Genomic DNA, 14630 nt, shown 5'->3' with positions numbered 1-14630 from the left:
GAGGAGTGCGGCCTACTCTCGGAGCTGTGGTGGCTCCGAGCCCGTGACCTGTCCCTCGACCTCTCGCGTCGCGGGACCGACTGCCGGAGTTCGAGTCGCCTGCGGGACCGCTCCCGCCTGGCTTTCGAAGAGAGGGCCCGGCAGTCGGAGCAGGCCTTGTCGTCGTGATCGACGCCTAGACAAGTTAAACACAGGTGGTGAGGATCCATCCTCGCAGTGCCTAAAGCCGGGCATCCCTACGGCACCAATCGGAGTCGAAAGACTTCGAGAAATGATCAAAAAACTATCAAAAAGTTTGTCAAAAATTGACTAGGGTTACTGCTTTTTCCAGATCTGCGCTTGCTGGCGCGGAAAAAAGAAGAACTGACGTCAGCACGCGGAGGCGGCGTCTAAGTACTCCGACGACGTCATCACGGCGCCGACGACGGACGCGGAGCCGCAGACGCCTACCGACGCGCAAGGGTACTGCTACGCAAAAGTTTCCGGATCCAGTCTGACGCCTGAGGATATTCTAAGGTAAGGAATCTAATACTAACGTGTCTCTTTCAGATGTTGTGCCACTGGGACTCTGAAGAGCAGTGAATGTAAGAAATGTTGGATTAGAAACCCATAAAGTAGATGTGGTGGAGAGTACGGGGAGGTAATTATATCGGTAGGAGTGGGAGAAAAATCTCTGCACATCAAAGACTAAGCAGGTTACTGAAACAGGGCGAGCTAGGGATACAGGAGTGGAACAGGAATATCCTCCTATCTGAAGTTCTCATTATGCCTACCCCAATGGTCCAGCAAGTTTTAAGAGTGTGTGACTTTGTTAACTTGCGCCTTTTGATTGAATCCCCAGACTTCACTTGCTATTCACAATATACCAATCTCCTGGACACCTATTTGGTTATTCCTCAAGTTCTAACATAGCTCGTATTCACTGACTTAATGGTCTGGACATAAGCAATAAATACACAAGGTTTTGAGGTCATTCTCTCAGATAGCTACATCTACCTGCAGTCCCTAAATAAAGCTACCTTCTTTTTAGGCTCAATTTCAATCCCACATGCTCACTGTCCCTGCTACATGAAGCACTAAGTCAACCCCAGACGCAAACCTGCAGTCAAGAGAGTAACTTAGTTTAGATTAGGTTGATCAAAAGTGCGAAACTCTAATAAAATTCCATGCAATACCATATCTAGTACAAATATGAACCTGAAGTTTTAGTGGAAGGTTCACTCCTCGATAAAGAGGTATGGGTACAATAAAGGTCAAATGTTTGTAGAAAACCACATTTGAAGGGCTTCGGCATAAAGACCAAATGTTGCATATTTTTACTGGGAAATTCCTGCTTGAAATGAGTAAATGTTCAAATAGCATTTGTTTTTAGAAATGAACGACTAAGATTGTGATATTTTGTTGCACTTTAGAAATCAAATGGAGCAACTTGGCAGTCTGCAACTAAAAAAGAAAATGTGAGGTTAGTTTTCTAAATTTCAAGCCCTATATTTGAAACAAACCCTAATTAATATGAAGCATATATCACTTTCTCATACCCAGTTTAAACAAGTGTGATTCGGCAAAAATTGCTGAACATTTAAACTTTTAGTTATGGCACTAACGTTTAGCTAAAGGCAATGTCTCCAACCATAAATGATCCAACACAGGAAATAATCTTACCTTATATTTCTCATTAGCAAATAAGATAGAAGCTCTGTGGAATTTGCATAGGGGGTTCTTGGGGTCAATGTCAATTGCTTTATTTAATGTATCCAAAGCCTTTTCGGATTTTTTCAGTGCATGCTGAACCTACAAATGAGAATTAATTTGACCTACAGTTTCATTATACTGCTGTACATTTGTAAATTCATCTTTTGTATTGACTTCAATTGAAAGTGCCATTCATTTTCAAATATTCACGAATGTTACTGCTGAGTAGTATACATAACCTTAACATAAAAATATTGAGAATGGTTGCAATCTTTGAAAGTTTGAAAGCATACGACATTTTCCTTTAAACTTCAGCATCAACCAAATTGGTTTCTTAAATCTCTACTTTACACATGTGAATTAATGCCAAAAAAAAGCAGACTGCTAAAAGGACTCTACATTGAGAACAGAAATGTGTACTAAAATTCAGTTAGTGGCTATTTCTCAGGCTACTGTTGTTCAGAACACCTCCCACTATGGTATCTGTATGAGGAAAATGTAATATACTGTATTCTCAATACAATTTCTGTGGCAGATGTAAAAGTTACTTACCTTTGGTAACAATATTTCCGGTTAATACTGCATCTTCCCACACACCCCTTTTCTTATGAAAACACTCAAAGACCCATACTTTGGTACTTGAAAATAGCTCTGGTGATGCAGAGTGGCTCCATGTGACAGAAATTAGGACTTCAGATGCCCCAAATGTGACGATATTCTGTCTATTTACTGGCGCACAGGTGTAATTTCCTTGTATATTTTCCCTACCCCACTGAGAAAAAAGAGCTTTAACGCGAGAGACTATAACTGCAGATGGACTTCTGCATACCTTGTGATCTTTTAATTAGGCCTGGGCGGTAAATTCCATTCCGCTTGTGGAATTTCGCGTTCCGCGAAGAACGTGGAATTACGGGCGGAACAAGCAATTCCGCGTGTTCGTGGAACTTTTGTGTGCTTGCAGAGATTTATTACAGTTTCGCTGAGCTTCGCGTAGCGCGACTACGTAAACTCCGCCTACCCCTACTTTTAATACAAGGCACTGGTGGCCGTGGCCAAGATGGCAAAGTAAGCGAACTTGCATTCTGGTCCATCCGCTCTGGTGAAATACTGTATATCCTCAGCACCCCTGCTCCCTAGGAGGGGCATTTACCACCATGAAGCCCCCGGAGCACGTGAGCCCTCTTGGCTCCCCGGATCATGCAGCTGGGAAGACAAAGTGGAGGCTGGTTAGAGCATGAGCTGCGGACCCGGCAGCGCCGGGTGGGCGGAAAGACCAGACACCGGCATTAGAAGGGCCGGAAGGGGCGCCCCAACCCTCTGTGTATAGCGGGGTGGCTGCACCCAACAACTCGCCTGGAACAGGTGGTTGAGGAGAGGGGCATACCTGGAGGTCCACGGTGCCCCGAACAGAGCGTAGAGATTACTGCGGTGCACAAGGAACTGCAGCCCGGGCCAGGGACACAAGAGCAAATCAGTAAGAGGAGGCACTCGCCCTGACCCTCCTTGTACTGACCCAGATGCCACCCGCCACATTCATGGCATACCTGACCTCTGGAGGAAAGGTGGCGTCCCGTGCCCTCTGGGGCCGTAAACGCAGTCATGACACCCAGGCCCGGGACTTGATACGCATGGGCGGTGGCGGCTGGATGAGCAGGCAGTGAGACTCAGCTGCGCTAGGGTCCTGGTGGGCTGCGAGGTGGAGGAAACATGTGAGCTTCCTGAGGCTGCCGGACCCAAGAAAAGTAATTCAAAACAGCAGTGACCAGCAGGCCAGCAAGAAACTATGCCTTAGGCTAAGAGGACGACGAGTACAGGAGGTGCCCTCCCTGCGGAGAGAGCTGTGAAGCCACAATACAGTTGCAAGGGCATGTGCATGGAGGCAGGCCGCGAAGACACATACCTCAATGATCAGGGAGCTTCCGGTGAGTTGGGGGAAGAGTGTGAGGCAGGGAAGGCAGGCCGGTCGGTCAACGACACACATAGTTAAGGTTCCTAAGGGGCATACAGCCCTGCCTCCCTCTCCGCGTAGGCCAAACAGGGGGGACTCGCGAGCCCAACCAGGAGGGGCACCCTTGAGGTAAGCCAGAGCCCTGAAGACTACCTCACTTTGCCCCACCTAACCGAGACCCCACATGGATCCCTGTAACTGAAAAGGGGCCATCCTTGGTGCTGGGGTGCTCCCCACGTGCCCCTCACATTGATACTCAAGAAACCGCACCGCCCTCCAGGCATAGGGAACTCGGTGAGACCCCACAGACTAGCAGATAGATCTCCAGGCCCACACCGAGGACTTTGAAAACAGATCAAGGCTCAACATCAGACTCAGGAATGCCCAGACATCTGCGGAAGCAGGGAATGTGGAGGAGTACGTGGCTGCTCTCTTTGCCCAGATCCTGTGGGACATGCAGGCATTCGACATCCGACTGGATAGAGTCCATCGAGTAGGCCCTCCCCAAGTCACAATTCCACACCCTATCCCCTGGGCCAGCCTAGCTTGTGTACACAGCTTCCCCGTAAACTCAAAGAATCCTTCGTAAGGCCAGAGACACCAACCCAGTACAAATCCGTGGCCACCGGCTTCAACTCTTCCAGGACCTCTCAGCAATCACGCTGCAGAACCGGAGGAAGTTCCGCCCAGTGACTACCCATCTCTAAGAGCACAAACCCCCATACACATGGGGGCACCCTTTTTGCCTGGTCTTCAACCGGGAAGGGAAAACTCACCAACTATGCTCCATAAAGGCAGCCTGCGATCTTCTCCAAATTGAGTTGCTATGAGGGCCCCTAAGAAATGCAGCAAGAACAGAAACCGGGGCTGGTTAAAGGTCACGACAGAGGCGGAAGTCTCACAGTACCAGATCCAGATTTGATGACTCAGGAAAGGAAAGCGGTCCTGGAGAGTCTAGCGGGAGACATGGCACAGGGAAAAGCGGACTCAGATGCTGGATCTACCTTTCAGGGACAGTAGAGGTGCACGACAGAAGCTATCCAGGGTCAAGGGGGGCCCACAGAGACATATGGCCACCATGGACCACATCTTCGGTTTGCCTACTGGAAAGGCTTGGCTCGTCCAGATCATCTAATCCCTTCCTGAGACTTTGTTCTTGTGTCTTGTTGATATATGTTTGTTTATTATGTACCAAGCCATAGCACCACAGTAGGTCTCAAGGTCTGGGGAACCAGGGTCTCAGCCTCAGCAGCTCCCCCACCCTAGGCGCTCACGTCACACCATAGTACAGCCCAAGGGGCAGAGAGACCGATGGATGACTATTAGCAGGACCGCACACACACATGTATGGCGTCAAGTGACTACCTGAAAGTGGTCTTTCTAAATGTAAAGGGGATCAAAAACATGGTCAAGCGAAGGGCAGTTCTTTCATACTTAGAGCATAACAGAGCAGTCACAGGCTCAATTCCAAGTCGTTCCCACATCAATTTCAGGGCACGATAAGCCCTAAACTGACCATACTCAAAGCCCACCTCCTGGTCTACCAAATACAACTAGGTACTCAGACACTCTCTGGGCTCCCTGTACACACCCAACGAGGGGCAGGGACACCTCATCCGCGTTGCACTAAAAGAGGCCCTCACATTCCAAAATAAGACTGGTCCTAGTGGGGGGTGACCTCACTATAGCTTTCGATAAGAATATGGATCGCTCAATCCTTTGGGAGGAAGAAACTGGGGTTCTTCTCACATACCCACAAATCATATGCCAGTCTACATTATTTCCTAAGGGCTTGTGCCCTCCAGCAATTACTCCGCTCCGTGGAGATAGAACCGAGCACCCTCTCTGACCACTCAGCGTTCATACTAGAGATCCATAATCCCAAACAGAGGGATGCTCGACAGCAATGGAGACTCCAGGAAACGTGACTGCAAAGACCAAAGGTGGTCAAGCAAATTAAGAAAGCTATTAGCGATTATATGAATATCAATGACAAGCCGGCACGCTGACTTCCAGTCTTTGAACCTGAAGGTGGTCATCAGGGGAGAGCTCATTGCTCTCTCAGCAGCCAAAAACCATCAACGGAAGGTTAAAAGGGCAGTGCTTCAGAGGCAGGTTCGAGAATTAGAGCACATTCACCACTGCACTGGAACCCCAGGAGATGGCGCCAGCTAGAAGCTGCTAGGAAGCAACTGGCGAGTCTAGATCTTGACAGGGCAGAATACTCACTCTTACACCTCAAACATTCCTTCTACATGAACAGGAACAAAAGTGGTAGGCTCCTTGCCACCAATCTTCGAGCCCAGCGGAAGGCATACATAGTGAACTCCTTCCTGTTAGAAGAGGGGGAATCTGTTAGAAGGTGATACTCCGATAGCTGCCCGCTTCAGAGAATTCTATGCGACACTGTACTAGGACCAACCTGTCCCCCTGGAGGCCCTAATGTGGTACCTCCACACAGTGGCTACGATCCGCTTAACTGTAGCCCAGGCAGCCTCCCTTGATGACCCAATCCAAATTGATGTGGTCATCTCAGCCATCTCCAGGCAGAAACTTTTGAAATTCCTGGGTCGGGATGGTTTCTCCTCTGGCTTCTATAAAGCATTCTGCTCTGAGCTGGTCCCGGTCCTCACACGGCTCTTTAACACCATAGCAAACTCAGCCACTCTCCCAGCCTCGATGTACAAAGCAACTGCAGTTGTTATCCCTAAGCCCAGAAAGGACAGACGCGCATGCGCCAATTATCGTCCATCTCACTCCTGAACGTGGACACTGAACTGTTCACAGAAATCCTAGCAACCTGCCTGATAGGCCCTGATCAAGCGGGATTCGTCCCGCAGCAACAATGGGCAGACACCACCAAAAGGCTCTCACATATAATAGACAAAGCTCACCGTGGGAGGGGTCCAGCATGCTGCTTTCAGAGGACACGGAGAAAGCTTTCGACCGGGTTCACTGGCCCTTCCTGAACGTGACGATGAGGACCTTGGAGTTTGGGGACAGATTTCGATCCTGGGTCCTGGCAGCTACGGGTCCCCGGTGGCTTCAGTGCGAGTGGATGGGCAGGGTTCCGAGAGCTTCCCAATACGCCAGGGCACACGAAAGGGCTGTTCTCTCTCTCCCTTTCTCTTCACCCTCTACATGGAGCCTTTTGCGCAGCGTCAGAGATCATCCCAGGATCAAGGGAATTACTCCTAGGCAGAGAGGAGCACCGGATAGGTTTATATGCCGACATAATGGTCATGCTGGACAATCACTGCGAGAGCTTGCCCCATTTTCTAAAAGAACTGGTGGAGTTTGGGAAAGTGTTCGGGTTCCGGATGAACCTCCAAAAGTCCCAGGCCCATTACCTCACGGTTCCCCCTCCTACAGTAGAGTTCTTGAAACAGACCTACACTATCTGCTGGACGAGCGAGTTCATCTCATACCTATGAGTTCAATTCTACCCGATGCTGGAGGAAACTAATATCCTAAATTACAGAGAGCTGACACAGAGTACGCACTGAACTGGACCAATGGCAGCATTATTAGCTGTACCCGCTGGGCTGCGTCGCAGCCTCAAAGATGGCCACCCTGCCTAAGATAATCTTCTTATTCCAAGCTCTTCCCTTGACCCCTCCTGAAGGTACCATTTTGGGCCTGCAGGTCGCACTCCATCACTATTTGTGCGGGCAAACTGCCCCATATAAGCAAAGAGCAAAGCTGGCCTCTCGCAGCGGAGGCTGGACCCCGATTACCTTGCCTGCTCTGGTATTTTTAGGCCGCCCAGCTCTGATATCTAGTTGAATGGTACAGAGCGGAGTCAGAGAAACACTGGTTGTTCATTGTAGGAAACTGGCTCTATATATACTACACCAAAATGAGGTATAGTGTGTATAGTGTCCAGGTGACCCCCAGAGGTAGGCAGAGGTTAAAGTTAGATAGAACCTTGAACTCTATTTGTGGTGGCGTGGTCGAGCAGTATGGCAGTATCAGAGGACAGTGTTAAGCATTTGATTTACACACAGTCAGCAAATTAATTCACACTCAAGGACTGAACTCTAGGCCAATTGTTTTTATATTAAAAAATATACTGTTTATTTTTAGAACCAAGCAAGCCTGGCACAGGTAAGCATTAAATACTTTTCAGTAATACGTTGCTGAATATAGAGTAGTTTGAAAATGCAATTGAAATTGTACTTTGTTTGATTTACAGGGGATGCAGTAGGTTGCAACACTTTGCAAATGCAGTACATTGAATTTAATAGGCAAGTTACTTTTTACGTTACTTTTCTAACTCAGTGCTGGATACCTAGATTAAGCACTGGGACATTCCCTGCAAACAGGTAAGTACATACGTTTTGGTTATTTGTGCGATTTTTAAGGAATATTTTCAGATTTCAAAACTCCACACTTGGAAACTTTTTGGAAGAAAATTGTCAATGTTATCCTATGGATAAAAACAGGTTATCAGTTCACAGTTAAGTAATCGACCGTGGGAGTTAAGGTTCTGGGGTTAGACTCAGGGGTCCCCCAGGGTCAGTGATGCACTCGTTACACCCTCAGCGGCACTAGGGCGGCCGGGTGCAGTGTGTTGAGGCCCAATGTTATCCAATTGGGAATAGGGGGCCTCCGGCTGGTGGCAAGCAGGCCACTGGGCTGTGGGAGCCAAGCTCCTAGGGATTAGGTCAGGGCAAATGGGGAAAAAAGTAGCACAAAAGGTGCACCCTCAGCGGAACTGGGGCGGCCGGGTGCAGAGTGCTGTTTTGACATCGGGCGCCCTATTTTCTATGGAGAACCTCCAGTTTGCAAAAGCACTGAAGGCAGGGAGACGAAGGACTTCAGGGTGCAACCACCACATGGAGAGGTAAGTTGGGAAGTTAAGGGTTGGTGAGGCACCGTCAGTTTGGGCACACAAGGCCGTGGGGCGTCGGGTGCAGGGGTGCCTTTTGGGGTCGGATCTTACCAGCTCCTGGTCGCGGTTAGGGAGGGGCTTCTGGATTTAGGCTGCAGGCGTCAGCTGAAGGCAGGTCAGCATTGCCGGGGTGACCTCCAAGTGGTGTTTTGCCAACCTAGCTCGGGCCGGGTTTGGTGGGTGCAGAGTGGGCTGGATTTGCGGTCTCTGGCTGCTGCCAGAGGTTTCAGTTGAACAAATCCGGTGTTCACGGGAGAAGCAGTCTTTGGAAATGAAGGCAGGCAGGTCCTCCGGGGTTTTTGAGGTTGCTGGCTGTAGGATAAACCGGGATTTTGCAGGAGCAGGTTCGAGGGGAGACAGGTTCTAGGAACGGCCGTCCCTTTGTCAAGTTTTTGGTGTTCCACCATTGCATAGAGCGATATGTACGGCTGTCTACCAACACCAGGTCTGTGAGCTGACCTTGAGCCTGATTCCACTGTTGTGCTAGACATTCTTGTAGTGGGCGCATTTGCAGTCTTGCGTGAGGAACTATGAAGATGCAAGACGCCATCATGCCTATTAGTTTCATGAACACTCTGGCTTGAAGAGAGTGCTGGCATTGAAAAAGGGAGACTAAGCTCTGAATGCTTAGAATCCTGGCTTGACTGGGATAGGCTAGAGTTGCCGATGTGTCTATGGTAGCTCCTAGATATTGGTGAACGTGCGAAGGCTCTAGGTGCAACTTGGTGTAGTTTATTGTAAACCCTAAGTCATGTAATGTTTGAATCGTTTGTTTTGTGTGTTGTACACACTGGTTGAACGATCTTGCTTTTATGAGCCAGTCGTCGAAGTAAGGGAAGACATGTATCTGTTGTCTTCTGAGATGTGCTACTTCTACTGATAAGCACTTTTTAAACACTCGTGGTGCTGTTGTGACCCCGAATGGAAGGACTTTGAACTGATAGTGTTGTCCTTGTATGACAAATCTTAGATACTTCCTGTGCGCAGGATGTATAGGAACATGAAAATAGGCGTCCTTTATGTCTAGTGTTGTAAGAAAGTCTCCCTGTTGTAGTAATGGGAGTACTTGTTGTAAAGGGATCATGTGAAAATTATCTGATTGAATGTAGTGGTTTAGGGGCCTGAGGCCGAGGATCGGTCTTAATGTCCCGTCCTTTTTGGGTATTAGGAAATACAGGGAGTAGACTCCTGTTCCTTGTTCCTGTAAAGGGACCTTTTGAATAGCATCTTTTTGTAGAAGTGCTATACCTTCCTGTTGAAGCAGAGTTATGTGTTCTGTGGACATTGGACGCTGCCTGGGTGGTATGTTTGGTGGGGTTGCTGTGAGTTCTAGGCAATAACCATGTTGGATAATTTGTCTTACCCACCTGTCTGTTGTGATGGAATTCCAGACAGGTAGGAACTGTGATAATCTGCCCCCCCACAAGAGTGGAATGCTGTAGGGGAGGCAGAGGGAAGTCACTGTTTGGGTGTGGAAGAGGAGCGGTTGTTGTTATTACTACCTCTTCCCTTATTGTTGTTGCCTCTGTACCCTCCTCTAAAGTAACCCTTATTTGAGAGGGTTTGTGTATGTGTTTTAAAAGATGATGTGTTATCCTGACTCTGGGGCAGGAACCTTTCTCTGTATACTAATGTACAGACACCCTCAAAGTATACCCGCTCTCACACTCTCTCTGTGTGATCAGTTGGCTATGTTGGTCACTGACTACACTAAGATTTTGATGGTTGGTGACTTCGATTATTGGTTGGATACTGGGTCTGGAGATTCGGCAGCTAGCGAATTTAGGGATCTACTTAAAGGACTCAACTTTAGTCACTATATTGATGTTGCCACGCATTTTAAAGGACATACGCTGGACCAGATTTAGAGTTCTAATCTCAGCGTTTCACTCCCTACGGTCTCGCCCTGTATATGGTCTGATCACTTCTTGATTCAATTCTACATCTCCATCCCTAAACCTTTTATTGATAGTCTGCAGAATTCAGTTCCCGCCAATAGCGACGATCCCGATCAATCTGCAGCTAATATTCTTGAATGGCTGGTTAAAGCCAGTAACACACATGTTCCTCCAAAAATGTCGAAAACTTTGCGTCATTCTGATGCTCACAAATGGTTTTCCCCTGACCTCCGGGCTGAGAAACTCAAGGGAAGGAACGTGAGTGGAGAAGGAATTAGGATCCTTCCGTGAAAACCCAATATTTGGCTGCTCGCTCTACCTACATGAAAGCCGTTCTATCAGCCAAAGCGGAATTTTTTTCCAATATTATTGAAAACTCTCTCAATAGGTCGAAGGACATCTTTTCCATTGTTGACAAACTCACTAATCCAGCAAGAACCCAGCCCAAACCTAAAGCCACGCAAGAATTCTGTAACACCCTAAATGAATATTTTCAAGATAAAATTATGCTTATTAAGTCCAGCATCCCAGTCACCTTTCCTACTCCCCATGATGCCACATTGATTTCCAATAATTCTTCCCTTGATTCCTTTCCTTTGTTGGATGTCCCGTCCCTGCTTGCCCTGACAGCTAGGGTTAAGTCAGGCTCCCCTCATGACTGCTGTCCACCCCAGATCTTAAAAAAGGTGATAACTGCCCTTCCCCTGCCCATACTGAGCCTTCTCAATAGCTCCTTAGTATCGGGCGTGGTGTCAAGCTCTTTTAAAGAGGCTGTGGTAGTACCATTACAGAAGAAGCCAGGTTGTGACCCTGCTATACTTTCGAACTATAGGCCTATCTCTTTGGTGCCTTATCTGGCAAAAGTCCTGGAAGCCCATGTCACCACTCATCTTTCTAACTTCATTGAACAGTCGGATTTTTTAGACCCTGTCCAAGCGGGTTTTCGCCCAGCCCATTCGACCGAAGCAGTTATTACAGCAGTCCTAGATTCTCTACGCCACAATGCAGACCTAGGCATTCCCCAAGCTTTGGTTCTGCTTGATCTGTCGGCCGCGTTTGACACGGTCGACCATGACATCCTTCTCGACCGTGTCAAACTAGCCGGCATATGCGGCCCCGGCCACGACTGGGTTAGGTCTTTCCTTAGTTCTCGTTCCCAATCTGTAGGTCTTCCCCCTTTCTCTTCATCTAAACTGTACACCACCTGCGGAGTTCCGCGGGGTTCTTCCTTATCACCGATTTTGTTTAACATTTATATGTTTCCCCTGTTGAACTTATTAAAATCCTTTAAAGTAACCACTTTCAACTATGCAGATGATCTGCAACTCACCTTCACCATCGACGACTCCCCTGAATCTGCCCTTCAATTTCAATCCACCTTGCTCTTTATAGGTCAATGGATGGACAGAAACCATCTCAAGTTGAATCCTGGAAAGACAGAATTGGTTCTGTTCGGCAAAAGTAAGCTTTTTTGGGGACCTCATGATTGGCCTTCTAAACATGGCCCCCCTCCCAATCCATCCAAATCTGTGAAAAGCTTGGGGGTTCTGATTGATGATGAGCTCTAATTGAGACCTCAAGTTAATGCTGTAGTGTCTTCATGCTTTTTTCAGCTTCGCAGAATAAAGAAGATCAGCCGATTGTTTACCCAATCTGCCTTGACCCAGGTCGTTATGGCTCTGGTGCTGTCGCACTTAGATTATTCTAATGCCATTTACCTTAGCCTTCCGGTTGCCCTCAGTAAGCGTCTGCAGCAGGCTCAGAACCTAGCCACCAGACTTATCTATCGCCTCCCTCGCTGGCAATCCGCAAGACCGCTGCTCAAGCAATTGCATTGGCTTCCTGTTGTACAGCGCACTCTCTTCAAAACCGCCTGCATGACGTTCAAAGCCCTCAATATTCGTAGCCCCAAGTTTATTCAGGATCTTCTGCCTAAATACATTCCCTCACGTAATCTTCGGTCTGCCTCTCAAACCCTCCTGATCATTCCTCGTTTCAAATTCCAACGCAAAGGAGGACGTAGATTTGCCACGCTTGCTACCAAGCTATGGAACACCCTTACCCTGGAGATTCGCTCCGCTACCACTCTTCTCCAGTTTAGGCAGCAACTCAAGACATGTCTCTTTGTGCAGACGCTGGCGTAACCCCTCTCTTTCCCTCATGGGTTTAGTCTTTAGCACTGTTGGTTAGCGCCATGAAACCCTCGGGTGTACGTGCGCTGTACAAATTTTGGATAAGATAAGATAAGATTATCTGCGCCGGTCTGCTTGGAGCCTCCTCTATAAGAGGAGCGACGAAAAGAACTTCTAGTCTGGGTGGATTGTAATGCACCCATAGACTTAGCAGTGTCTGTGTCCTTTTTCATCTTCTCTAGTGTATTATCTACCTCTGGCCCGAACAACTGGTTCTGATTGAAGGGCTGGTTGAGGATGGTAGTTTGTTCCTCTGGCTTGAAACCGGAAATGCGTAACCATGCATGACGTCTGAGGATAACACTAGTGTTAACTGCCCTGGATGCTGTGTCAGCTACATCTAGTGCGCATTTAATTGAGGCATTAGATATTAATTTGCCTTCCTGTAAGAGCTCTGCTGCCTGATCTTTGTATTGATCTGGTAGGTGTTCCATTAATTTGTCTAGCTGGTCATAGTGAGCCCTATTGTAGCGGGCGAGTAAGGCTTGTGTGTTTGCTATGCGCCATATGTTTGTTGCCTGTGCAGCAATCCGTTTCCCTGACGCATCAATGATTTTTGATTCCTTGTCAGGCGGGGGGGGGGGGAGGGGTGTCACCAGAAGTCTGGGAATTGGCTCTTTTACGTGCATTTGACACCACTAAAGAGTCCAATGGCAGATGTCCCTTAATGTACACTGGATCAGCTGGTGCTGGTCTATACTTTTTCTCTATTCTGGGATTTAGTACCCTACACCTTACTGGATCTTTAAAAATCTCTGGAGCATGTTTAATGACCCCTTTGATCATAGGTAGTATTTGAGTAGATCTTTGTGACTGCTCAAAAGTGTCTAATAAGAAATCCTCCTCAATGGCATCAGAGTGCATTGGAACTCCGTGGTAAAGTGCAGCTCAGTTTAATAGATGCTTGAACCCAATACTATCTTCTGGAGGGGAAGGTTTTGTTGGGTAGTATTGAGGGCCAGGGATGTCTGGTGCATTATTTGGTTGGAAATTACATGCATCATCCTCTTTGGGATATTCTGGGTTGACATCCTCATCCTCATCTAAAGGGTATGTATGTGTCTCTGGTACATCATCCCCCCCCACCTAAGTCATACTCTTCGTCAGTGTGGTGTGATGATGCAGGAGAATGAGCAGGAGAAGTTATAGGCTCAATATATGGAGTGATAGGAGAGGAAGAAGGTGAAGGAGAGGAAGGGTGCATTGGAGAAGTTGCACAATCCTTTTTGGCAGGAACCACAGTTGGAAGTGGTGTCTCTGCTGGTCTCTTTTTGTGAGGAATTGCTTCCACATGTCCAGTTTTTAGATTGATATAGACCTTTTTAGGTCTCGGCTAAGCGCGTGGAAGCGCGTTCTCGCCGAGAACCTATTGTGGCCGTGTCTGCTTCCCAGGAGACAATCCTGGCCACGCGCATCGCCTTGGAGGCGATTTGAAACTGCCACGCGAACGCGCGCTGTGGCCAGGCGCTGTCTCCTGGGAAGCTCAAAATACCATACACACATGCGCATACACACAGACACACACATAAGGGCACACGCACACACATACATACAGAGAGACACACACCCCCCACACACATACACACACGCGCACACACACACACGTGCACCGAGGCGCCCCTCCCTCCCCCGCCACCACCGTCGCACACATACATACACACACGAGCATATACACACACACACACACACACACACACACACACACACGAGTGCACCAAGCCCCCCCAGCCCTTTGGAACTTACCTGGCCAATCTCGGGGGACTCTGCTCTCAACACGCGGCGCGCAACCTCCTGCTGGCGGCCCCGGGGCTCTCCACCGCTCACAGGAGCCCCGGGCCGCGAGACGCATTGACTCCGCCTGCCTCCTCATCCGGTCCGGACGCGGCCCCGCCCCCGTCACAGGCGACCTTGCCTGACTTCCGGTGCGGCCGCGGCGGGTTCCGGGGGCATTTTCTGACAAGAGCACTTATCCATGCTGGATGGACTCCATTTGATTCTTTTTGTTA

The 14630-nt window shown here is 48.4% G+C and overlaps 1 protein-coding gene across 3 annotated transcripts in view; it reads right to left on the bottom strand.

Moving 5' to 3' along the window:
• The window catches only part of CDC27 (cell division cycle 27), a 1228661-nt gene that overhangs the window by 267148 nt on the left and 946883 nt on the right, over positions 1 to 14630 (bottom strand). For all 3 annotated transcript variants that reach the window (XM_078645032.1, XM_078645031.1, XM_078645033.1), the window contains exon 16: positions 1663 to 1791. In XM_078645032.1, the coding sequence (XP_078501158.1) occupies positions 1663 to 1791 (129 nt within the window). The remainder of the gene's footprint in view (positions 1 to 1662; positions 1792 to 14630) is intronic.

This window comes from Lissotriton helveticus, chromosome 5_1, assembly GCF_964261635.1.
Source record: "Lissotriton helveticus chromosome 5_1, aLisHel1.1, whole genome shotgun sequence".
NCBI classification, from domain to species: Eukaryota; Metazoa; Chordata; class Amphibia; order Caudata; family Salamandridae; genus Lissotriton; species Lissotriton helveticus.
Note: the sequence above shows the minus strand (reverse complement) of the source record. Positions and strands in the feature narration are given on the sequence as shown.